Below are 26,096 nucleotides of genomic sequence, written 5' to 3'. Positions count from 1 at the left end.
AACAGGGAGGGCAATAAAATCCCCTTCTCTATTTTCAGGTTACTGAGGGCAATAATCTAATGTTTAGAACCTGGCACAGACATATGGGAGCAATGAAATTAAGTCATAGCTAGAGAAGGTGCTGATAAACTGAATAGCAAATAGCCATGTAAGAATGTGTGCTTACATGAATCTGATGCTTTGATTGTTTCCTTTAACATCAGGGCTGTACAGGTGCTCCCTAGACAACCAGAGTATTTTACTTCAGGCTATGCATTCAAGTCTGAGTCTAACAATGGGTAATCTGGCTGTGATGTGTGCAGGAGTGTGGAGTGCAGGACTAGAGGTGGATCATGATGACCTCTGTCAGTAAATGCAGTAATTTGGGAGACTGATTTCAAGTATGTAAATCATGGGAACTTAAACCATTTACTTAATCACTGGCAACCAACCACTGACAGTGCTGCACATCATGTTGAGGAAACTGTTGTCTTAGGCGAAGCAATGCCTAAGTACCTCTCTTACTAATGGAACCACATCTTGCCAAACTAAGTAACAGTAAAGAGTGACTTCTGCAGCTGGAGATTTAATCAATCAGGTTCTCTGCTTGGATCAGTCTATCAGCATGGCCTCGAGCACCAGCAGGTAGGTGTTCTACAAATGCCTTACAAAGAAGTTTTGGATTTTCTTCTAAATGGAGAAAATAAGACATTGACTTAATTTTTCTAGATGAAAATAAGTTACAGGACAAACCAACAGGATACTGATTTGCTATCATGTGGAAGTGAATTCACCTCTCCCCCATTACCACAAAAAACCCCCAACTCCTCCACCAATGCCCCAAATCCCTTGGGCTTATTAGGGCTTAAAAGTGTGTAGTTAGAAGGTCTGAGTGAAACCAAACTGTAATTGAAACAGTCAGCTATTCCTTCAGGACCTTCTCTGAAAAAAGTCAGAAACACTATTTTAATTTTATTCTTGTTATTTCCTAGGGACGATAGCCTTCATCATAGGGTAAGAATGGGACTTAAGTAGACTTCCTGGTTAGTTAGTTTGTTGTTTTTTTTAAGGAAACCAGGAGGGAAGGGGATTAAAACAAATACAGTTGCCCAAACATAGTATGTCCACAACAGATGCTTGTGTTTTTATGGCAACCATGACACCACACATGCAAATTTTAACAACACTTAAAGCATTTTATGCACGTTACCAGTGAAGATTGAATGCTTTGATTATGTGTTCAGAAGTTTCCATTAGTGCTTAAATCTTAAGATTTCAATCTCTGAGAACAATCTTCTATTGTGTACAATAGAATGAGTACAATGACAAGTTGTTTTAGAAATTATTTAATATACAAATGCATACACTGCCTCTTAAAACAACCATGGTACAAAATCTTACCAAATCTCAGTTGATTACATTGATGTAAATAATTATTTTAGGTTCATTTACATTAAGAAGTCAATTTCTCCAGTAATGCTTCTATTCCTTTTACATTTCTATTCCGCTTCAGCTTTGGGATGAGCTTTTTCAGTCCTTTTTTGACTGTGCTTACCACATTTTCATCACTGCTTCGCAGAAGGCTGCAAGACACAGGAAAAAAATGAAGGATATCAAAGGTCAGAATGCAAGTTATAGAAAAAGCTGTCAATGATGGGAAAAAATTAACTACTTAAGAAGAATAGTTCAAGCCAGATGCTATCACCTCATATTACAAAAAAGATGCAAAACACCAAGTCAGAACACAACAGACAACAGAGAATAAATCAGTCTGCAAGGAACTGCTACCCCTACTCAAAGCATGTTCAAATACTGGGTCAAAACATTGTTCAGGGTTTCACCTAGTCTGGGCTTCAAACCTGCCAGGCTGAGGACAGCCAAAACTCCCTAGGCCCCAGCTCCACTGCTGCACCATCCTCATGGGAAAAAGGTTTCTCTTTATCTCCAGCCTAAGCTTCTTGTGTTTCAGCTCATGCCACTGCCTCTTGCTGTCTATTCTTACACTGCTGTGGAGGGACCAGCTCTCCATCCATCCCATTGGTGCCAGGGATGCTGTTAGGAGCCCACAAGCTGCCCCTTCTCCCAGCTGAAACAGACTTGGCCCCACAGCCTCTCCTTCCAGGCCAAGAGACCCAGCCTATGACTATGCCAGTCACCCTCCATGGAATTCACTCCAGTTGTTGATGCCTTTCTTGTAATGGGGGTCATAAAACTGGATGCAGTGAAGTACCTCTAATATACATCAAGCAGTATTGTACTTTCAGTTAGTGAAGAACGATGAAGCCTTACCAGTTCTGTTCTCCTTTTGGATACTACTTATGGAAAACAAATCATATTTCCCAGAAAAATTAATTTCCTCAGAAACAAAGAAATTCATCATAAGCTGTAAAATACTATCAACTTAGTAGTGACTGTCTTTTTCCCTTCCTTCAGTTAATAATGAAAAGTTCTTGGATGAAATACAAGATCTGTTGAGTTAATGGCACACCTAATTAGCTATTTCAAAATGATGAGTGAACATTGCCTAAAAAAGTGAGTTCTAGAGCCAGTTTGTGCAAACCAGATCAGAACTACAAGTTTGACATACAACTAAACCAAGACTGGAAACAAACTGTAACACCCATGAAGCAGGCTGCATGATGCTACAAGTCCTTACAATACCTAGGATTCTTCCAAGTGACTCCCAAATTTGCACTGACCTAAAAGCTTGTTTCTTACCTACTTTTTAAACAATGACTAGACATGGCAAACTGAACTGAGTAAGACATAAAGGAATTAATGTATCTTAAGACGAGATGTATATTATGTCTCCTTTAGGGCACCAAATCCTGTGCTGGATGGCAACACTACGGGCAGAAAAGTGCTGGATGTCCACCTGACATCACAACTTTCAGCTACTTAATTCCCAGATTCATATCTATGACTATGACTTCACAACAACCTTTAGCAGTAAATTGTACTACATTTTTAGCTGTAATGGTATCATTTAATCAAGAGGCCTTCTTTAAAACTGAATTCAACACAGCTTAGGGTGATATTTTCTCATCTCTTCTATGAGTCATGTACCCTGATAAAAGCAAAACGTCCAGAATTCTGGAAAAGGATGTGAACACATTGGTTATTAACATGGAGAGGTATGTATGTTTCACTCACAAGAGACAAGGACCACACAAAGCAGCAAGCCACTCTGGACTGCATTTTACTTATTTCTAAAATTGAATGTCAGCTTCTGACAGCTATATATGTAAAGCTGATTTCAAACTCATAATAACCACAGGTACATCAGAACAACATTCTTAATACAGAACACCTGCATGTTTGATAACACAGCCAGAAGACCAACACAGTGACATGGTGGGGTATTAGTCTAGAATGCTGGCACCTATGTATTTTGTATATGGAAAAGATGACTTCCACAGATTACAGAAATAAAGGAAGTCAGAACCACATTTGGTGAAACCATTTTCTACCCTGATGCTATACATAATTTAAAAATTTAAAAATATACAGAAAAGTCATATATAGGAATTTATATAGGCAAGCATCTATGACATTCATGTACTTGCAACACTTAACACACATGTGAACATGCAGAGGGTACTCTCATTACCTTTGGGCTCCTCAAGATAGAACTAATTCAGAACCAGGCCCAAGATATTTTTATAAAAATCAAAAGCAAGTAGGGAAAGGTCTATAGGATACCAGGTTCTGAGAAGCCAAGCACATGCAGTGACTGCTTATAACTGACTATTAAGTTGAAAGGATTAAATAGCCAAAAATCTTCAAACAGACTCACTAAGTAATTCTGAGCTTCAGATCAGCACATATGTGACAGATGGCTTCTGAAAGCCAGCAACAAAACAAAAATCAATCACGGCTTTAGAAGGAATTAGCATTGTCTGAAAATTACCTCTGTCTGAGCATTTGAGATTCTTTATGACAAATGATGTGTGTTGGTTTTATACAGCCTGGTTTTTGGTGGGGGGTGTGGTGGTCACAGAGGTGGCTGCTGTGAGAAACTGCTGCAAGTTTCAACCACATCCAGCAAAGCAAATCCCTGATGGCTCTGAGGATGGACACACTACACTGCTGGTCAAGGCTGGGCCAACTAGAGATATGGGTGATGCCTCTGTGATGACATATTTAAAAAGAAATTCAAAACGAAGTAGACACACAATTTTTTCCTAGCCAGCGAAGAGGAGGTGAGAACATGTGAGGGAAACAAGGTGGAGACACCAAGGTCAGTGCAGAAGGAGGGGAGGAGCTGCTCCAGGCACTGGAGCTGAGATTCCTCTGCAGGTTGTGGTGAGATCATGGTGAAGCAAATGTGCCCTGCAGCCAAGAGGATCCATGGGGATGCAGAGATCCACCCACAGCCCATAGAGGTGCCCATGCCTGAGCAGGTGGGTGCCTGGAGGAGGCTGTGATCCTGTGGGAGATCTGGGGCAGAGAGGGCCCTGCTTCCAGGCTGGAGCAGCCTGTCCTTGGAGAACTGCACCCTGTGGAAGAGTGACCCACACCACAGCATTTTGGGAGGACAGGGTGCCCGTGGGAGGGACTCATGTTGCAGTGGTTTTGATAGGACTGCTGCTCATGAGATTGGACCCATGCTGGGGAAGTTCATGGAGAACTGTGTCTCAAGGCAGGGATCCCATGGCCTCACAGGAGAAGGATTCCTCTGCCTGAGCAAAAGAAAATCTTGGTGATGAACTGACCAAAACCCTAACGCCCTGTGCTGTCAGAGGGATGCAAGAAGAGGCTAGGGGAGAAAAAGGTGGGTTTTTTTAAGGGCTTATTTTACTTCTCATTATCCTCCTCTGATTCTGTTAGTGATAAATTCACTTTCTACCTTTAAGTAAAACCTGTTTTGCCCTTGGAGTGTTTTCTCCTGGTCCTTAACTCATGAACCCATTGATAGTTTTCTTTTCCTCTCCTCTGTCCAGCTGTGGCCAGGGAGGGTGAGCGAGCAGCTTTCACGGGCACCTGCCATTTGACTAGTGTCAAACCACAAAAAGTATCTGGGTTTTTTGAACAAAAAGGTTTCTCAAGACTCAACAATTACTTTATGCTAACCACCCACCCCCCACTGTTACTTTACACCAGACTAAATTAATCACTGCTGTACAATTTAGGTAATCTCTTGACTTCAGTGCATGCATTAAATAAAAATGTGAATAATTGCCATGTGTTAGTGAAGTAAGCAAGTGTCACATAAAACGGAACAAAAGGAGATCATTATGTTTGTGTGTTCTCAGCTGCCTAAACAAAAGGACATAATGCCTAAAGAGTCATCAGAAGAAGTTCATTCTACAAAGGAAGTGAAATAAACGAAACACTACCAACAAAATTCCATCAGACAAACAAACAGTCCTACAATATACCTTTTAAGTTAAGTTACAGTCTGGGTAAAAATAGTGGAAGGTAAGATCCCCCACTTGGTAACAAAGGACACTTGTCAAGGCTCCACCTGGCAATATATGAGCAATAGCAAAGAAGGAGAAAGACTGCAATTCCTCACAGACTTTCCCACAAAATACTCCTGTGCTAGTTTCTTTAATGGGTTATTACCAATTTCCTGTTTTATCTCTAAGTCTTCCATGTCTATTAGAAGACTTCTGTAACAGTGATCACCACAGCTATTAAAGTGCCAAATAGTAGAAAAAATCTATTAATTTACTTTACAACTTTATTTGGACAATCCCAACAGCTTAGTACATAGACCAGCAATGTCACATGTTAAATTAATCTGTTCAGCCTGGACTTACAGGAAAAACGTCCCAGCATTAATATAGTGTCAGTGAATAAGCCTAACAAAACTTCACTGAACATCTGTGCACAGGATCAGATAACTTAAAGGCATTAGGTGCATTTGTTGAATTCTAAAGGCCTGTTGTAAGAGGCAAAGAAAGAGCATTATCATTTTGGCAGCTGAACAATCTTAACATCCACACACATATGACTAGTAAGACGCTGTGTGAACTGGTTTTGTATCTGTATTGCAGCTACTCTTCTACTATCAGTTCTTCTGACTAGTGATCTGAATGATAATGACTAAAAAAAGTTAGAATTAAACTCAGATTAGCTAACAGATGTGAAAATGGCTTTGGATTCACAAACTAGCTTTGGATTTGCAAAAGAGCACAAACATCAAAGTAGCCCTACTCTAGATATACACCAGAGATGGAAAGCAAACACCAAGGAATCCATTGTTACTTTAGGAGAGAGGAAAGTGGAGCAGCAAAAAGAGATCAAGGGACTTAACGTTCAAAATCATGTTGCCAGTTTGAATTGCTTGGCTGACTTTGGTTCAGTGAAAGCCTTTATGAGGTGCCAGAAGGGCGAGGCTGATACACAAGTTCCAGAACACAGACCACACACTTCAGGTTACAGGATAAAACCTTGGGTTTCTATGACCTGATACTGACAGCTAGCTACAAAGTGAAAACAGCAATGATTAACACTGCAGTTCACTCTTGATTAAACAAAATGCTAACGTTAATCTGATCCCTGTGGTGTGTTTTTGATCTCACTAGTTGAATGGTTCACTGCTTCAAATTTGTGAATCAGTTAGCTCATCATAGGCCTTTGCACAATCTATTCTCATGTATGGTCTCTTCAAACACTTCTCTACTTCAGTATGAGAACTTTTTAGGCTTTGCAATTAAGGCACCAATGCAAAGCAGTAATTTACCAAAACAAACATCACAAAACCATTTCCAGATTTTTGTGTGCTACCACCAGTCCCAGATATTCAAAAATTAATTATTTTAACATAGGTATTTGTGGAATGCTCTTTTGAGAGTTTTGTGCTTGTAAAACAAGACATGATAAGCTCAATTTTAAAAATAATTTTGTTTTTTATCTCCAGATTTTCTCATACTGAGCTGCTTACTGGTACTGTAAAAGATGGAAATTAAGGAACAACCTGTGGAAACTCTGGTTTGCATTTTTCTAATGCCTGTTTTATGCAAGACTTGCCAGCTGCATTCAAGACAGCACACTCCGAGTGTGATTCTGCTGGTAGAAATTTCAATTGATGTTCTCAGCTGCTCAAGACATTAACCACATGATCTAATCAGAAGTAGCTACGTGCCTTACTTACCAACAAAGAATAATGGCACCTCGATTTACTTCTGCCCAGGTCTTCAGATTCTCAATACCAACATGTTCCACCAGTGTTCTTCCAAAGCAAACTGCAAAATGTAGGAAAGAAGCAGGGGAAGAAAAAAAATGAGAAAAAAAAAAAATCTTTTTGACAAGAAGTCTGTTGAAAGTACTCTGTAGTTTTGATTTAATCAAATTTGTTTTAGTCCCCCAAGTATTCACAAAGTTCTGCTCCCTCAAAAATAATGGACTGTTTAATGCAATGTAAACCCTTATAGATGCTAGACTACTTCCATGTACTGCATGGAACTTGTTAAAAAGCAGCACTGTGTGACAGCTTGCTATTATGAAGTATGCAAACTTGTTTGTTTTCTAAAAAGGGCACAAAAGGCTATTAATATCTTACAGAAGGCATCCACTCCAAAGAGAGACTTGGCAAGAATCACAAAGTCATTCTGGTTGAACAGATCATTCTACTCAATATACAAAATACATAAAATGTATTTGTATAAAAATGCTCCATTTTTAAGCATCTGACTCTACAACTGGAGGAAAAGAATTTGAACAGAAGTTACTTAAAATTTCAGAGTTAATCCTTTATTGATGCAAAAACTTTGTCTTTTTCAGTTGTACTGATGCTTCAGGGCTCTATTTCTTCTGTGGCTTTGAAAGCCTAGGTTGACTTCAGATTCATCACACTAACCTAGGCTGACTTCAAGGCCCCAGCTGAATTTAAAGAACTGAACTGCATGGAAACTGTTCTTACAACTTTGCATGCTGAGCAAACTTACGAGTAAACAATGCAAAAAACCCCACCCAACCCCAATAAGCACCAGCTTCCAAACACTGAAGCCATTTTTCACTCTCACTTTAGATCCTAATTCCACCTGAAGACATGTGAGATTTCATACAACTTGTTCCCCATGTGTTACCAATTTGCTTGGGGTTTACTGACAATTTAATAAACTCAGAGCAACAATTCTGAATGGTACTTTTTGTAGGGAACCAACATGAACAGAATGTGATTAAACTGGAAATGGTACCATTTTTACAGAAATAAATGCAGATGACTATAATAATTTCAGAGAAGCAAGTCTCTGAAAGACATCTCTGAAACTCTTACTTTGCACATTTTCAATGATCTGCTTGAGAAGTGGAAAAACAGCCTACTTTCAGAAACATTTAATAAAGCTAACATTTTTAAAGAAATACCTGAATGTAGCAAGAGTAAAATGAATAAAAAGTTCAACAAGATCTGGTAATTCTACATAGAAAAACCTATTACACACAGAGCAGTTCCTTTAGATTACATTTTGGCAACCACACGCTTTTATTTCTTGAGCATTTTGTATGAGAAAAAGTAATCACTATTAGAATAGAGTGATACATACAGAAGATTTTACAGTTATGTAATAACTTAAGTTTAAAAGCTAAATTAAGATGACAACATCTGTGCCCAATATCTGCCTCATGGAACATAAACTAGCAAAGATGTCCTATTTTTGTGCACAAATTATTTTAGTAACAGTTACAAAACATTAACACAGCAGCATTAATAAACACATTAAGATTACAGCCTGGCTTACAAGCATTAATGAAACAGGGGTTCCTGTAAGAAAGACTTTACTGTTTCTATTATTATCCTTAAACTACTGTGTAACTTAGCAAAGCTATCAAGATATTTTTAGCACAGAAATGAGCTCCGCCCCAAATACACATTAAAGCCCTGAGAAAAAAAACACAACCACTGCTTGCATTGCAAAAAAAAGCAAACATATCCTTGGCATTCTGTTTGTACAGCAGCTCACAACAGCAAAAAGGTAGAAACAATAACATTAATTTTTCCATATACGAGTATACGCAAAGAAATAACTGCAACTATCTTATTTGAGGCCAGATAGCAAATTACTCTGAATTCAATCTGAGCAAATAAAGCTGCATTTCCAACATACCTTCTTTTCCGCTCTCCTTCATTTTTTCATCTTGCTCTATTAACCATTTCAAAACTAGATGGCCTGCCGGATGCTCTGCAATGTGAAGCTTTAAGGGGAATAGACAAACCAAATTAAAACACAATTATTTAGTGATGTTGGTACAAAATTCAATTACATGTCTGGCCATGAGTATTTCTGCTTGATTTGTTCACTCTGCCATCACACTGATTCACTGAGTCATGACCTATGCTAATATCAACAAGAAAGCTTCTGGATACTCATTCAAATTGACCATTTTAACTCTTACCATCTACCCTATAACATTTTTGCCTTATTTAACATTATTTTGCTTTCTAGTCTATGGACACACATCCAATTGAGTTTAACAAAATAGGGGGGTGAACTCTCTGAAGAGAAGGTCATACTGTGAAGACAAACAACTCTTATCTAAGCTCTTTCCTTGCAGGGAGATATGCACACCTGAAAGGTAAGAGATCCCGTCGCTCTCAGTGTAAATAGTCAAATGACTTATATAACTTTTCTAAGTGCTTGATTGCAGTGATAAAATTAAGAGAGACTGCGTAACACACTCATCAGCAACCTTCCCACTAAGTGTTTAAAGGAGTTCTGAAGATTAAAGATCATGAAGCACCTTGCCCTACAACTCATACAAAATGCTGATGGTGGCTCAAGCCACCATCACTCCTCATGCACTAATAACAAACTATGAAATCCCCAAGTCAGAAAACAGGATCACATCAAATGTACAAGTGCTATCAGGGCAGTACACTGATGTTTCTATAAAGGGAAACAAGACCAGAATTCATTTTAGTAATACAGAAGATCTGCAAGATCTCAGCATGCTATGATTACTGTATACCTCATTACAACATCAGCACCTTGTCTTCTGTACATTACCTGTCCATCACGGCCCCCTGGAACCAGCTCTTCTGCTGCTAACTTAGCAATTGCATCTAGTGCAGGCTGGATGTCACCAACAGCTGTTCTTAAAATATCAGCAACCAAGACAAAAGTAGCTTTGTCTATCACTACTTCCTGAGTATGTTCTTGCAAATATTCCAGAAGAGGTGAGGAAATGGCTTCCAGAAGTTCATGGCGACGGAGTTCAGTGTTCTTCTTACTGATGAAAAAGACAGCACATTACTGCAGAAGATTTGCACTGTGTGCACATCAAGTAACAAGAAATTTCAGAGTGTATGTGCTGTTTGAGACATTTAAATTACTGCTAGATTCAAATACATTTGAATGTAAGCACTATTGACTCCTCTGTTTCATGTACAATTAAACATATGTCAGACCTAGGAATTTAAGAACACATGGAGTGAAAAAGCATTTAAAGTTGACTGTCTCAAAACCTCATAAAATTTTTCTTATTAGTGACTATTCACTATTTCTTTTCATTTTGTTATCTCGACTATGGATATGTATTTTTTAGACAGCCTACTACTCATCTAGAATTGCTCCTTCTTCAAAAACTGGTAAGCATCAATGTCAATTGACTCAAATCAAATAAACAATTTCCATTTTTATTGCAAGATTTTGAGATATACTTTTATGCTACCCAAAGCACCAGCAACGCATATTACAGATTTTCTTCTCTATTAAATTTGATACCTAAGCTCACACAAAAAATATATCACAATATTTGCCCTTTTCAAAAGGGGCAAACGTATTATTTTTATATATTTATATTACTTAGATTTATTACAAAGAAAAGTTGAAATTAAATCATGACAAAAAGTCGCACAACTTCTTCTGGACTCTTAAGAAAAAACATGTAACCTTCACATCTGAGTTACCTATAGGCATTTCCATCTCCCTGTTGCAGAAGTGTGATGATTTCTGGAACAAAATGTGCAGGATCTCTAGGACTCAGCAAGTACAACAAGACCTTCTTTCCATATTTGTTGTTTATTATATCAGGCAAAGAAGCCTTTATTTCCTGTGTGAGTAAACAAACCACAATGAAACATCAATGAAATAAATGTTCTTGGTCATTATCAGTATTAGAACTGTATCAGAAGAAGTACCAGAAGAAACTCTAGAGACATTGACATGCTATCTCTTGTTGGTAAAGTCTCCATCTTTTTGGAGTCCTCATGAAAGAGAGGGATTTTGTGCTAAAATCTGCCTGAATCCTTACACATGCCAAGCACTCAATGTACAGTTTTAATAACTTATGAAAGTTCAAAGCAGCACATACACACTTCGGTCCAGGATTAAGACTCTGTGGATCTAAGAGATGATGATAAGACTTTCCTCAAAAGAATTTTAAAAGCTCAAAACCCTCCTTTACCCACAAATTCTCAGCTATACTGCCAACTCATATAAATTATGAATTTTGCAATACTACAAAAAAAAAATTCCAAACCAACAAAAAGTTAATTTTTTAATGGACAGAAATCTAATGTCTATAGGGTATTTTTGAAGTCTGTTTCTGAAATAATTTTAAGGATTGGTTTCCTCTACAAAATATGCTTCAATGTTTGATTTTAAGATGCCCCCACCTCATCATCTGCTACTTGTTTTCATCCACTATCTGAACAGCTGGTTTTGATCCCAAGATTTTTTTTTCCTTTTCCTGTCATCCTCTCCCATTATTGACCTCACATAATCTCTGATGGGCCAACTGTGTATGTGTGAATGCCATATCTTGTTCTCCATTTTCTGTCCAGATCAATGTGGTAGGATGACCAAGCAGTAAACATTTCATTGCCTTTGATACTGGATTAATACCTGATCTCAGATGATTCTGTAATTTAATGATACCTTGAAAGCTCAGCTAAAGACATAGTATCCGAACTAATAAACTCTCCAGAAGCAGAGTGCTTGTTACACAGTACAGGAACAGGTCAAATATCTCATACTAGACAGCTCAGATACATCAGAACTAATTTCCTTACATCTTTCCCAGAAGTTGTTACATTCCTGACTGGGCTCTGGGAACAAAATCTAGCTGCAATCACAGCTGAAGTCCTTAATGAACAGAAGCCACCTCCACACGAAGATGCTTTCATCTCTCCAGACCCACTAGAGACAGTGTAAGGGCCAAATCCTTATGACAGGGTACAAAACCCCAAGTGCACCCTACACAAAGTTGCTCAAGGGAAGAATTGTTTCTATTTTTCAAAACAAGCCTCATCAGAACCACTCATCTTTATCTTCCTGCCACTTCCCTTAAACCAGTCAGCCCTTACAACTACAGCATGAGTACTACTGCAAGCAGATTACATGTACATCAATGTTAATTTCTCTGCTGAGAGGATGCAAACAGTTTTGCTTGTAAAATCAATAAGGTAACATCATCATTCTGAAGTTTTTCACTAATTTTAATCTCTAGAAATACCACTACAGCTCAAACTTCTATGATGAAAGACAGTGACTTTTTAAAGAGACTCCAGTCACCCATCATCCAAAATGAATGTGTACTAAAAGGGAAAATTTCAGCAAGAATTGAACCTACCATAAAAATTAATTAAATAATTAAAGCAATGTATGAAAGTGCTACGGTCTGCTAGGCAAAGAAAAAACTAATCAAGATACATAAATATAATGAAACAATAAAGGTGGGTAGTATTTAAATGGTCTAAAAAAGCAGATGGATTCCTACATTCATTCTCCTATACACTGACAAACATACTGACACTACTGAATGCACTATTTTAGGAGAAATTAAATTACTTACTGATATAATTAACTGCTTCATAAGTTTAGTATCATCAATGCAATCAAAAGCTGCCAGCAAGACCAGATGAGAAAATTCACCCTGCAAAAACAAAATATCAGAAACCACATACAGTCATTTTTTATTAGTATACTAACTGAATGAGAATCAGGATTTCTGAGGGTTCTCAAACATAACAGAACATGAAGCACAAGCAAACTCTGACTACTGTCATAGAATGAGAGAAGTCCAACATTTAGATTTCTCTCTAAAAGCAAGGCTCATTAATAGAAGTATGTTATTAAAACAAAGGCAGATCTTCCATTTTAAGTGGATATACTGTTTTATCACATTCAAGCTATTAGCCTAATCCTACTGTATTGTCAACACTTGAAATCAGTATTTTCCCTACAGCATCATTACATACAGACTTTATTTTTACTGTAGATTTGCTTGAAATTAAACTAAGTCCCATACAATGTTTTTGGAGATCATACCTCTGTAATGAGACATAGCCTCTACTGCTGTATGTCTCAACTCAAAAGGGCACAATCAAATGCACTTGTATGTCAGTGAGGCTCTACATCAAAGTGAAGCCAGATCTTCTGTGCTCCAGTGTTGTGTCAGTCATTATTTATCCACTGACTCATATTTCCAAATAACATGCAATATTAAGCAACTCATTTATTCTGGTGGAAAATTATGGAGAGAAACATCACCTAGAACAGCAGCCCTCAAAGTGGGTTGCACAAGACAATCCATTGTGATGCAGAAAGAAACAATTTTTTGCACCATTAATAAAAAAATAAAAACAACCAGAGGTTATTATTAAAAATAGTCTCTGGTTATTTTTGTCCCATCCTTTCAAATTTTCTGTTTCTGTGTATGCTTTATAATGTACACCATTATAAAAGTAAAGACATGTAATTTATGCATAAATATATATAATGGGGATACATGCCCAGGATGTGATCAAAATGTCTGAAGGCCACTGATCGAGATCACAATAACTATTAGGAAATAAAAAACCCCACAGCAACCAGGAAGGGAAATTTAAAAAGCTCTTCTTTACAGCTGCACTTTTGCCCAACTCAATGAAATCTGGTTTCAACTGTTATTCTGCAGGTGCTGCAGTCTCCAAACCATGTTATTCATTAAAAAGTAAAACAGACTTATTCCATTGTATGCCAATGTATTTTAAAGGTTCCTGACTTGAAAAAAATACTGAGCATCTTCTAAGAAATATGCATGTTCAAAGAGCCTTTTCAATGACATCTCCAACACACCTTGATTTTTCTTCCTCTTCCTTATACACGCTTTTTTACTCCCAGTCAAGGAGAATTACCAATGAGCACATGATGCAATACAAAGCTGGGATCCACAAAATAAAAAGCAGAAAGAAAACTGAGGAAGAATAATGAACTCAGCCATAATGAAGCATACTACAACATGTAGTGCCCACAATGAAGCCTCCTGGTATGTCTCTAAATACTCCATGCATTTAAATTGTTTTACATTATCTAATACATCACTGCTAAGTTCTCAAAGAACATTCAAGCTATCCTCTATCAAATCACTAGTTTCAGAGACTATGAAATAAATGGTTAATGAACACTCACCGTTGCTATTTTTTCAACATATGTCTTCATGGTTTTCACAATAACTTTTCGGTCCTATCCAAAAGGAAAAAAGAAACTCAAATGAGCCCAGAATATCAGTGATTCTGAGCAACTAAACTGCTATTTACACCTTCCAAAAATATAATCTTCAATTTGCTTTCTAAAGCAAAGGCATTTACCAAACACTCACACATATTCTATTAGTTTACACCTAAAACCTGTGTGAGAAGTTAAACCTGAATTGTGACTTGATTTCAGAGAGATCCTGTGGCATATTTACAAGTCCAGATCACCAATGAGAGATGTCAGGAAAATTTGGGAAAAAAACCACAGCAAACAAAAAACCCCAAACCACTACATATATTCACTCATATTTTGTCCATTAATTAGAGAAGAATACATTTCATCTCTTCATTTGGAAAGAAACATATTGAACAGGATCTGAAACTCTAGCTTGGTTTAAACCCCTATTACTAGCAAGAATATTTGGTTTTCTCTCTGTATTTTTTGGCTCTTGGAATCACTGCTCAGTTTTCTTTTGATACATTACTACACTTAGATACTAGGAACTTGATTTTTTTCCTGTATTCTTTAACAAGTGGACTGTTTTAGTATGTAATTTTTATAGTTTTTAATACAGAAAAAAATAGGAGGCATTACAGTACTTCCAAGACAAGATGACATACATTACACCAAAATATTTTTTAATACTGCATCAGCAGATGGAAATAAAACACATTTCCTATAATATTTTATAAGTCTTGGTATTCCAAAGCCAAACATGATTTCACATTATGATTTCTCTACTGACCTCTCCCTACTGTAAGTTTTACTTATATTAAGAAATACATGGGACAAATGAAATGCCAATGGATAAATGGAAAAATTACTCCATGTGTCACTGCCAAAAGCTCTGCTAAAAATAAAAGGAGATGCTTCCACTAGTTCTAATGAAAGCATTTGATTCACAAAAAAACCCACTGTTTAAGTCTGCCAAGAGATAAAGAGCAACCAGTTTTTAACCTTGCCCTCAATCTGTTAATTCCAAGAAAATGTGTACAAGCAGAAGGACTCGTGGGCAGTCAGGAAAGACTCAGAAGACGGAAACCAAACATTACCTTGGGAGTGCCATGCCACAAACAGTGCATTGCTACTCGAGCTCCATCATGAGTGTGTGCCAGGTAGATGACAGCCTCTCTGATAGCTTCTATCATTTCCTGGGGAGGAAAAGGCGATAAAGCAAAAAGATGAAAGAAAAGGCTTGAGGAGCTCAAGGCAGATGAGTGTACCAACAAAAGCCCTATTTTGTCTGCTCACATTATACTGCATCACTGGCTCTGCAGAACCACTCCCATTTCCCTGCCCTGTGAAAAACTGGCTCAAGAGGAGTCCAAAAGACTCTAAATGACACAAGCTTTCTCTCTTTAAAACTACACTGTTCATCATAATCTGCCATGAAATCACAACTGTATTGAAGCTTGTCAACTGTCCTATTACAAAAAATTTAAGAAAGGGTATTCATAACTGTGACAGAAACTAGAGAAAAAGACAACCACTAATTTAGGAAGAAATCTTTGAAGCTGATGAGTATTCACACATACAGAGTACGACCCAGAAAAGAAGAAGAACTAAAACATCATTTAAGCACCAGGTTACATTATAAATCATATGTTACAATATCTGATATTCATATCCAAGGGAAAAGGATTTCTGAAGCTATCTGGCAATACCATCAGCCAAAGGAAAAATTCAAACCAAATCAAATGACACCCTCTTGGGTTACTAGATACTACTTCTGTTACTATCCAATTATTCCAGATCTCCGGGAAGCACAGCTCCCACCTATGCCTCATTCTATTCTTAGCTCTTCTTGCTCTCTAGCCAAAGGCTCCAAGCATTTTACCAATTATTTCAAACTGCTCAATCACAACACATCTGGTGTCACTAGCTGTAAGCACAAGCAGGAATAGATCCACAGAAGGGGTTTCCAAATCCCAAAGAGCATGTCCATATACCAGCACATTTGTACAGAAAGCCAAGCAAGGACATACACCCTTATTCCTCTGATTCATGCAAGCCTGCCAATCCAAAAGCATTCTCAGACATAGTATTACATGAAACCATGCACAGAAATGTTCTGGGCTCTGAAGATTTGGACTCAGAATAGGCCAAAAATAATTCACTCCCTACCCTTAGCTTTGGGTCTGTTAAAAGTAACAAAGAAGTATTCAGGAGTCTGGTCTGGCAGAAAGAAGCAAGAGACAGCAAGTGTAGAAAGCTCTGCCTGACTTGAAGTGAGACAGTTCTGAGCTGCAGAACCAAGGTGATGCTGAGCCACACATCCTGAAGACAAGTCAAACATGATACCAGCTTAACCATGTCACATCACACAGATGGATTTAGGCCTAAATACAAGAATGTCTGATGTAATATTAAATTTGCAATTTAATACAGATACAGCAGACAAAGTTTTGGCTGCTGACAGAAGGGCCGATCTCTCTGCATTTTGGTCAGGAGATTTTTGGACAGTCACTGCAAGCTGCTGAGAAACTACACATTGGAAAGCTAAACTAGTGCAAGTAATGCTCCTCACTTTAATTATTCCCCAGCTACTAAGAAGGATCATTTAGCAGGAAGAGAGGAAACATCAGAGTAATCTCATATTTTTTTTAATTCAAGTATCACAAACACTACCGTGAAAGTTCACTGTGACTATAAATCTCCATACAAAACTACTCTCCAATCATCTATCTAGAATCACCAGATGTGTAGAACTCTATCAATGAAAGATGTGTATTTTTGTCTAGTTAAGAAGATAAAAAACATTCCATGGAAAGGCAAAAGAAAACAAAATACAAAATACAAAGACAAAAAACAAAATACAGATACTTACAGATCTTTGTTTCGGAAGAGCATAAGTGAAAAAGTCCAAAAATACTTTATGTACCAGTGAGTGTTTGATCACCGTCTCTCTGTATTTGGATAGATGAAAATAAGCAACAAGTTCATCACAAATTATAATTTTCAATGATGCTAGGAATACCTCATTTGTATTTTAAAAAGTTAGACAGTGTGGTGAGCAAAAAACACACAGTCATTACAGATTCAGATGTCTAACATTTACAATACATGGAAGATTCTACCAAAGCTTACAAATAACAGAACCTATTTTCTCATAAAGACCACTGGAGAAGCATATCAAATAATGCATTATGGAAATACACGACAATGCAACATTTCTACCAATTGTCTAACTGGGAGAGAGAACACTTTAATTCACAAAAAGTGAAGCTCAAAGTTAAGGTTAGATACTCATTATGACACCTGGGACAAAACCACAGACTATTCAGCACAACATTACAGCTTAAAAGAGTATCAGTATCACTGTCATCTGAACTTAGAAATTTACCAGTGTCATTGTTTGTATGTCAGAAACAAACTGGTTTGTATTTGACTGTCACACCTTCAGCCAATTTTCATCCTTACTTTTGTGCCATTGGTGTAAGAATCTGCTTCATTTCATCCAAGATGGCCTCTCTCTTTTCAGGCTGAGCTTCTAGCACTTTATCCAGTGTTGGGACAGCTGGTGTCTGAAATGAATGAGAGGTTTAATCATACCAATAAATATCAAAGTCCATAGGAATTTACAATGCTTAGACCTTTTTCAATAAAATGTCACAAATATCAAAAACAAAATTAATTTTCCGCAAAACTAATAATTCTAGCAATTTTAAAAATAAAAAGCTATCTTTTCTGAGTATGTCATAAGCTGTAAACTTAAGTTTCTACAAATTAAATATTCCTCATTAGCAAACAAAACCCACTTTTATAGTCTGAGCTGCTTTTTGCCAGTTATATCAGCAAAATACACAAAACTGGCATTGTGTTAAGGTGCTCCTGAGCTAAGCATAAATCCTGCTTTATGCATACATCAAAGGGCAACACAACAAGTTAATAAACTGAGATGCCAACAAAGGCCCAGGAAATTCCATTTCAGGGAACAGCAGAGAGAAGGAATATATACCATATACCTTACGCACAGAAATACCTTCTGGTATAATAGCAAAAGAATTACAGTGGCAACACTTTTAAAATAATCTGCTGTTAGAAGAGAAGCCTGATTGGATAGACAATTAGAAGCATTTTTAAAGCACCCCTGCTATTTTTAAAGACTACACTGCAATTTTTTATAAACCTACATTTGTGCTGAATCTTGGTTTTGCACCACAATGCATAGCTACTTATAGAAGTTATGCCAAAAACAGCAGAACGATGGAAGCTAACACTGCACTTGATTTCATGGGCTGTTTGACTCAGTACAAATTACAGCCCATAATCACAACAAACATGCCTCTCTACAAAGTGTTGCGAAATGCCTAACTAGAACTTATCAAAACCTATTAAGAAAATACAGGTTCAGAAATGAGGTGTTAATTTCTTAAGATGATTTTAACAGAAATCTTGGGTATAAGTGACAAGGTGAAAATGTCATTGGAGTGAAGTTAGCAATTGGGTAAAACAGTTCTGTACTTGGTAGCAAAATTCCTAATGGATACCAACTTCCCTAGTCAGCAAAAATAAAAAGCAGAATTTAAAAGAATGGAGGTTGTAGTTTTTAAGAAGGTTCCAAATGCCTGCTGAGGATCTACCACAGACCTAGGTTTCAGTGGAATTCGAACTCAAGTCCTACAGTTCCCATGGGAAAAGAAAACAAAGAGAAAAACTAAGCCTAAATGGAACACTGTATGTGGATACCAGCCCATTCTGCCCACACTCAGCTCTTCTGAGATATAAGGCAGCTCTGACAGAAGTCATCTACAGTATTAGTGAAGAATTACACCTAAGTCTCACCTCAGCAAGGATGATTTCAGCCTAGACACTATGAGAACTGAAACTATATAAGAACAATCTCTTTGATGAGCAGAGAGCAATCTTATACACGAACATGGCATATTTTATATAGTTCAAACTAAAAAAACCCACAATTCCATCTAGACGAGAAATGTGCATTACATTTAAACATGCTAAACTGGACTACCTTTGTACAGCTGACAGAAGGAAATGTAATCAGAAGAAATCATAGGTAAGAGAGGTAAGGCATTACTAACACAATATCTTACAGGCTAGACTATCTAAAACTACAAAGTATTGAAATACCACCTTGTAAACCTGGAAAGTGTTCCCATATAGCTCCTCTGTCAGCATATTCCTCTGCTCCAGAATGGCTTTGTCATTATATGCATATTCCACTACAGCAGATGCTTCGGCATGACGGAGCATTTTTTTCACATGGCCTTTAAAACTTTTTATTATTTCTGCAATTTGTGCTTTTGTCCTGTTTTACAGGGAAATACAAACAGCAAGGGTTAAAACCTCTAGAGATAACCTTATCTTTGATAGTTTTATTTTTAGAAACACATTTAGGTAGTAAGTTTTATCATGGAAACGTTGATATTTATGAATCTGTATCAGCCTTATGGCACTTTTGAAAATATGTAACAAAAGCCAAGAATGTGGAAAAATTGTAAGGCGTTTCAAGGGAAAGTAAATAGTGAATAAATTCTAGAGAATAACGAATGCCATCCTGAAACGCTTAGCACAGAAAATTTTAAAAAGCCAGAGTTTTATATACAGCAAAGATTAACTCTGAGCATACATCTAACCAATTTTCTGTCATGCTGTCCTTGACATGGTACAGCATTAGCATTACTTCCTGCAAAAGGAAAAATACTGTTAGCACTTCCCTGCCTTTACTCAATAAAGATGTTTCCAGAGACATATTTTTTATTCATGATCAATAGATTAAGAAGCAGAATTCACACTGGAAATGAAACAACACAACAGTGATAAGCAAATTCACTTGATACTCACCCATACATGAGAAACTTCTTCACAATATTTCTGGAATATTTTGACTTGCTCAGCTCTACTAGGCTATCTAGAAGAAGGGAGAAGCATTCAGCTGGTTTATTTCTCACTACATTAACTCCATGAAACGATATGTCATTATTTAAATAAGTACGAAGAGTTCACTAGAAATGATATACCAGTTAAAAAAAAAAGCAAAAATATTCAAAACAACATCATTTTTTAAATGCATCCCAACCACAATACAGAAGCATGTAAGTAAAATTAAAATACCTTTCAATTCTTCAAATGTCTCTTGCCTTTGCTTCTCATTACCATACCGAATAAAGCACTGGATCACTCGGGTTGAATCGTGTGCAAATGCCAACTAAAACAGAGATATTTCATTACTCTAGGCCATTCAAAAGGCAGTATGCACCATAATAATCTTTATGCATGTGCTCTCTGGTATAGTTTCATGCTACACTTAATGCCAATTATAAAATTAGAAAAGAAGTTACCTGCTTATAACAAACCAAGACTTATGGACATTTACCCCTTCACAAGTACTCTATCAAAGAAAATACAGACAACAGCTGCTGACAATTAAGCATCAAGGTTTTTCATAATGAAATAAAACCATTAAATGGTATCTCCATTTTGTTCCTTTTCTTTATAATTTCAGAGTAAGTATGATGGAACAGTTCCACTTCAGCATGGAATACAAAAAGCTCAACATGTTCTTCACTGCAAATTTATACATTTCAAGTATAAAGCAGACTGTTTAGTATAATTAAGCAAGAGGATACTAACTTGCCTAGAAAATTGCAAAGCAACACTGTAACTTATTAAACCTCTGAGTTCCTGAACCCCAGCTAACATCGAATTTCAGGGGACTAAAGCTACTTGGCAGCCTTTCACAATTGACAACTGACAAAGCATCCCAGGACTACTGTCCTGAAATAAAGGTGCCAAATGCAGTCTTTCAGCCCTGTTTTTATTCTTTTTACTCCCAAGAGTTCTTTAAATAAGATTTTGTGAATTTATGCACTATGGCATTAACTTTTTCTTACATTTTTAATTTTCCCGCGAAGAAGCTTCTGTAGTTCATTCATCAGCTTTTCTCGTTTTTCCTTATCACATTTCTTCCTACAAGCAAAAAAACCTAGTAAAACAATTCTAATTGAAGAAGCAGCTTTTTTGTAGTATGATTCACTTATATCTATAAATTAAGAAGCAAGACAGTACAAATAAAACCAGGCTGGCTTCTGCCAATCCAAATTTACATTCATTAACCCTGTACAGAGATGTGATTAAGCTGTTTTAGTTTGCAGAAATCAAACCAAAATTCCACACTTTAACTTTATTCTTCTTTTGAGTAAAAATATTTTTCAAAATAAACTCAAATTTGCAGTCAGAGTGGCTTACAGGTCCAAAGATTTCTAAGCATGCGAAACACAAACACTTAGAACAAGTAAAATTAACTTTTCTTGCTGACATGGGGCACCAGCTCTAGAATTACACCCTCAGAGAAACAACGACCCTTCACAAAAACTCATGCAGTAATCCCACTGCAGAATCATGGTGAATCATGTTTTGTATTTCAGGGTTGAAAAGAAAAGAAAAAAAAAAAAAAAAAAAAAAAAGAAGAAGACATTTTCTTAAGCAATTACTCACAAATTTATAAATTTTAGCCTAAAAAACAAGTTCAATCCAAATATTCCTAGGACTGTGGGTTACCATACTCTGAACTACCTAGAAAATTGCATGCAATGTTACCGTTCACCCAAAGAGATTCAAAATTTTACATAATTACAAGACAATAAAGAGGTTATTCTATCTATTTACAGCTAAAAGTCAACAGAGCAGAAGAAAAAAAGTCATTACCTTCTCATGCTTTCCCATATTTGTTTTGATTTTACAATTATGTCATAATTACTTTTATCATTAATTTGTCTAGTTTGCTTTAACTCTTTCCTTTTCTTTTTGAAGTCATCCCATTTTGGCTTCTTAGAATCTGACCCTTAGGACAAAAACAAATATATTTTCTACAGTCAATAGAAAAGCATCAACAGAATTCTTCACCAGCCTAAACTGTGACAGTATGCATCACAACTCTCTTAATAGCTTGAAAATTGACTGAAGATGTACTCAGCAATTATGGCTGCACCAGTAATTCTTCTGTTTTAGTTCTCTCTTAATTCATGCAAATCTTTTCCCTCTCTCAAAAGGAGAACCCTAACTCAAAGATACATATCTGAAAACTCAAAAAAGAAAAAATACTAAACCCATCTCACATTCCTAATCTTTTTACTCAATCAAATTCCTTAAGCATGACATTTTAGGATACACTGCACACTGACCACACATTTGGGCAAAATAATGTTATAAAAGGGCCACAAATCATGCATTAAAGACACAGTCTTAAATTTTTAGAGCTTAAAGCACTGCTCATTGGTATTTAGCAGCATGTACTTAACTGTTTTACCCATTCAAAAACCCATGCTTTCCTTTTTACAAAGAATATTACTGATTTTTATATCACTCTCCTAAGTGATTACAAGAAAAAATTTGTAATGCTTTGAGAGCAGTGCAATACAGAGGCTTTCATTTACTCTTACTAACAATATTTAAAGGTTTGCTGTGGGTTTCATTTTTTTAAAGCAGCCTAATAAAAACATTCTACTGTTATTAGATTTTCAGACATCTAGTGCATATTCTATGTTAATCCATTCTGCAAACATGCAAGAACAGCAATAATAAAATACTCGACATAATCTACTGTCCTTCAAACAAATGACATATTTCTGCAGATCTTCAGAACCCCTCAATTTAAGATTCCACTTCTCATTTTGCAAGACTAGTTAACTGCCCCATTACAGATTTACTTTAGAAGAGAGGACAGGAAAAGATGAAGATCTCAAGCAGAATGTATTAATTTGAAAAAGAAATTAATTTAAATGTGATAAAACCAGACAACTATTTAAGCTTACTGCATAACCACCAAAAAAAAACCTGCCATAAAACATGCAAATGCAATGTTAACACCCATTACGCTTTTTTTTTTCCCTCTTAAAGGATGTGATCAGATAATCTGGACCACAGAGAGGGAATAATGTAAAAGATAAACAACTTCGTTGTATTAATTTCTATTCCAAAGCTTATAGCAAGTACTTTTAGAACAGTCCAAAACATGCTATGAAAAGCTCAGTATGCAAACACAGTTTGCAAACTGTGTAACAATTGCCAATTTCTAGCTAATCACTTAACTTTGCCATTAAAATAAACAGAGCTTTAAGATGGTATGATGATTTTTAAATTTGCTATTGTGTCTTTACTTTTCACTTCCAAGAAAATTCTGAACTGTTGATTTTCGTGACTTCAGCTTTAAGCTTAGTCAAGTGGAGTAATTTTTCCCACAGCAAAGATTAAAAAGGAAGTAAACCTAGAGTTATTCAGCCAGTTTGGAAAGGCTGACAGAAAGAGGAAGCTCTAGATGTACAATGTGTTTCCCAAAACGCGGCTTCCCTTGATATCCAGGCTTAAAAATCTGCTCACCTCCCTCTTCACTACCCTGTAGTTTTCTCTTCTTTGCAAACTTTTCTGGTTGCTGTTTATTCTTGAATTGTTTGACAGTAGCTTTTCCAGGTCTTAACTGTCCTTTAACAAATTTCTTGGAAATGGATTTAGGCTTTCCTTCATCATCTCCTTTGTTGAAGACCTTCTTTGGTGTACCTGAATCTATTAATCAAAACAACAGAAATCAAAATGCCATCATACAGTTATTGCTGCTACAAAACTAAAAAAAAATACTGCAACAAGAATTAAACTACTTTGTAATAACAGTCCCATATTTATCAAAAATTCTTATGTGCTTCTCAAAGCTGTTGTTTTCACTGCAGTCCCTGGGTATGTATGTTTTCTACAGGAAATTTTGCCCAGGCATTATTCTCTGGGCAGCACTGTTAATAGCTCAGGCATAGAAAGGATTACTCTATATTATGAATTTCCCTATCCCTGACATGAAAGTTATCAATCCCCAAATCCCTAAACTTTTCATAGTTCATGATCAGAGCTGTTTCAACATCATCTGTTCTAAGACAGCAGTGAAAGCCATATTCTCAATCTAACCCACAGCAGGCTCCCACCTAACTTCACCTCTCAGATAATCTTGTCTTAATGTAGGAATGCCAAGTCTAGAATCAAAAGATTATCAACTTCAAGTTTTTAACTCAGAATATTTTAGGTGAATCAGACAGAGATTAAGGGCTTGCAATGCAATCTATTTAAAGCATTTCAGCAAGTTAGTGGCTCATACAGTCAGCACAGTTTTGAATACAAGACACAGTTACAGAATGGCTGGGGTTGGAAGGCACCTCTCGGTCACCTGGTTCAACCCTCCTGCTCACACAGGGCCACCCAACACTGGTTGTCCATGACCATGTCTGGGTAGCTTTTGACCATCTCTAATGCAGTAAACTCCACCATGTCCCTGGGCAACCTGTGCCTGTGCACAGTCAGACCCAGAGTAAATATGTTTTCCTGGTAATGAGAAGGAATCTCCTATGTTTTAGTTTGTGCTCACTGTTCTCTGGTCCTGTCACTGGGCACTACTGCTGAAGAAGTCTGGCTCTCTTTGAACCCTCCCTTCAGACACCTATACACATTGAGCAGATCCCCCTCAGCCCTGTCTTCTCTCTGGGACAGGCTGAATGGACCCAGATGTCTCAGCCTTTCCTACAAGAAGGTCCCTCATCATCTTTGCAGCCATTCACTGAGCTCTCTCCAGAATGTCCATATCTCTATTACACTGAAGAGCCAGAGTTGGGACACAGCACTTCAGGTAAAGCCTCACCAGGGCTGAGGAGAGGGCAAGCCCTCAATCTGCTGACAGCACTCCTCCTAATGCACCCCAAGATCCAGCTAGCCACCAGGGCACCCTGCTGGCTTATGTTCATCCAGGTTCTCCATGAAACTGTTGAACCAAAATCGACCTTGTGCTGACTCTTGGGGTCCACTGCTAATCAATGGTCTCCAGGGTACATACCAGTCTGGACCCAGCCGTCCAGGCAATTTTCAATCTACCTCACCAACTGCTCTTGCAGCCCTTAAATCATCAGCACCTCTGGGAGGATCTCAAAGGAGGGAAAATACTGTCAAATTTTTATCGAAGTCCAGGCAGACAACACCCACTTCCTGTTGCCTCATCTGCCAAACTAGTCGTTTAAAAACATGAATTTACGAAGGGAGACAAAAAAAAAACAACTCCAAGCGTGACACCAGACAACCATAACCATTCAGTCAGGACTCCTATTGAGAACCCTTCGCCTTCTTACCATTATCCTTTTTAAATTTTCTCTTCCCGTGCGGCGCTTTTCCACGAGGTCCTTTCCCATTCTTCCCCACGAACTTCTTTTTACCTTTGTTCTCCATCGCAGCAACACTGCAAACAGAGCAAGAGACAGCATTACTGGACCGCCGCGGTTCCCCTGCGAGGAGAAGACAGCCTGCGCCTCCCGGCTAACACCCATGGCGAAGTCACACCCTCCCAGCGGGCGGTGGGTACCAGAGGCCGCGCAGGGCAGGGAGGCTCAGGGAGGGGCAGGGAGGCTCGGCGGGGCTCGGCGGGGCTCGGCGGGGCTCGCCGCGGTCGCCGCTGCCCACACGCGCAGCCCGGCCCGCCGCCGCTCCCGCGCACACGTGCGGCCCGACCGCGCCTGACGGCCGCGTGCGCCGGACGCCACTCCCCATTGGCCGCCGCGCTGCTGCCGCACGACAATGCCGCGCGGCCGTGCCGTACAGTGCGCCGGGGCGGCCCTTCGCGGGGCGCCCTGCTGTGGGGCTGGGACAGGCCGGGAATGCCCCCGGGCTCTGCGGAGAGAGACCTGGCGGAAACGCGCCTCCGTGAGCCCGCAGTATGCCGTTGTG

General features: G+C 37.9%; 1 protein-coding gene across 4 annotated transcripts; it reads right to left on the bottom strand.

Annotated features, from left to right (window-relative positions):
- Positions 1–1,309: 1,309 nt before the first annotated feature.
- On the bottom strand, positions 1,310–25,892 carry PUM3 (pumilio RNA binding family member 3). Of its 4 annotated transcripts, none has more exons than XM_079330674.1 (18): positions 25,785–25,892; positions 25,505–25,611; positions 23,727–23,909; positions 22,056–22,191; positions 21,242–21,317; positions 20,463–20,556; positions 20,193–20,259; positions 19,482–19,656; positions 17,808–17,911; positions 17,215–17,293; positions 15,440–15,538; positions 14,322–14,375; positions 12,724–12,804; positions 10,838–10,980; positions 9,936–10,158; positions 9,036–9,123; positions 7,082–7,172; positions 1,310–1,562 (listed from the first exon to the last, which is right to left on the bottom strand). In XM_079330674.1, the coding sequence occupies exons 2-18, from the start codon at positions 25,599–25,601 to the stop codon at positions 1,433–1,435; spliced, it is 1,920 nt and encodes a 639-aa protein (XP_079186800.1). In that variant the 5' UTR covers positions 25,602–25,611; positions 25,785–25,892; the 3' UTR covers positions 1,310–1,432. The 4 variants fall into 4 exon arrangements, with proteins under 4 accessions (XP_079186800.1, XP_079186799.1, XP_079186798.1 ...); XM_079330673.1 differs by having other exon boundaries at positions 25,505–25,638; positions 25,795–25,882; XM_079330672.1 differs by having other exon boundaries at positions 25,735–25,858.
- Between the last annotated feature and the right edge of the window lie 204 nt (positions 25,893–26,096).

This window comes from Erithacus rubecula (genome assembly GCF_903797595.1).
Source record: "Erithacus rubecula genome assembly, chromosome: Z".
Lineage (NCBI taxonomy): Eukaryota > Metazoa > Chordata > Aves > Passeriformes > Muscicapidae > Erithacus > Erithacus rubecula.
The sequence above is the reverse complement of the archived record's forward strand: the minus strand, read 5'-3'. Positions and strand labels throughout refer to the sequence as shown.

What these genes read in the sequence shown, in the direction of transcription:
- PUM3 (XM_079330674.1), bottom strand. Translation starts at nt 25,601, where the DNA reads ATGGAGAACAAAGGTAAAAAGAAGTTCGTGGGGAAGAATGGGAAAGGA. An exon ending in ACAGGGTAGTGAAGAGGGAG is followed by an intron (nt 22,192 to 23,726) that starts GTGAGCAGATTT and finishes TTTTGTCCTAAG; the next exon opens with GGTCAGATTCTAAGAAGCCA. An exon ending in CAGGGGGCCGTGATGGACAG is followed by an intron (nt 9,124 to 9,935) that starts GTAATGTACAGA and finishes TTCCCCTTAAAG; the next exon opens with CTTCACATTGCAGAGCATCC.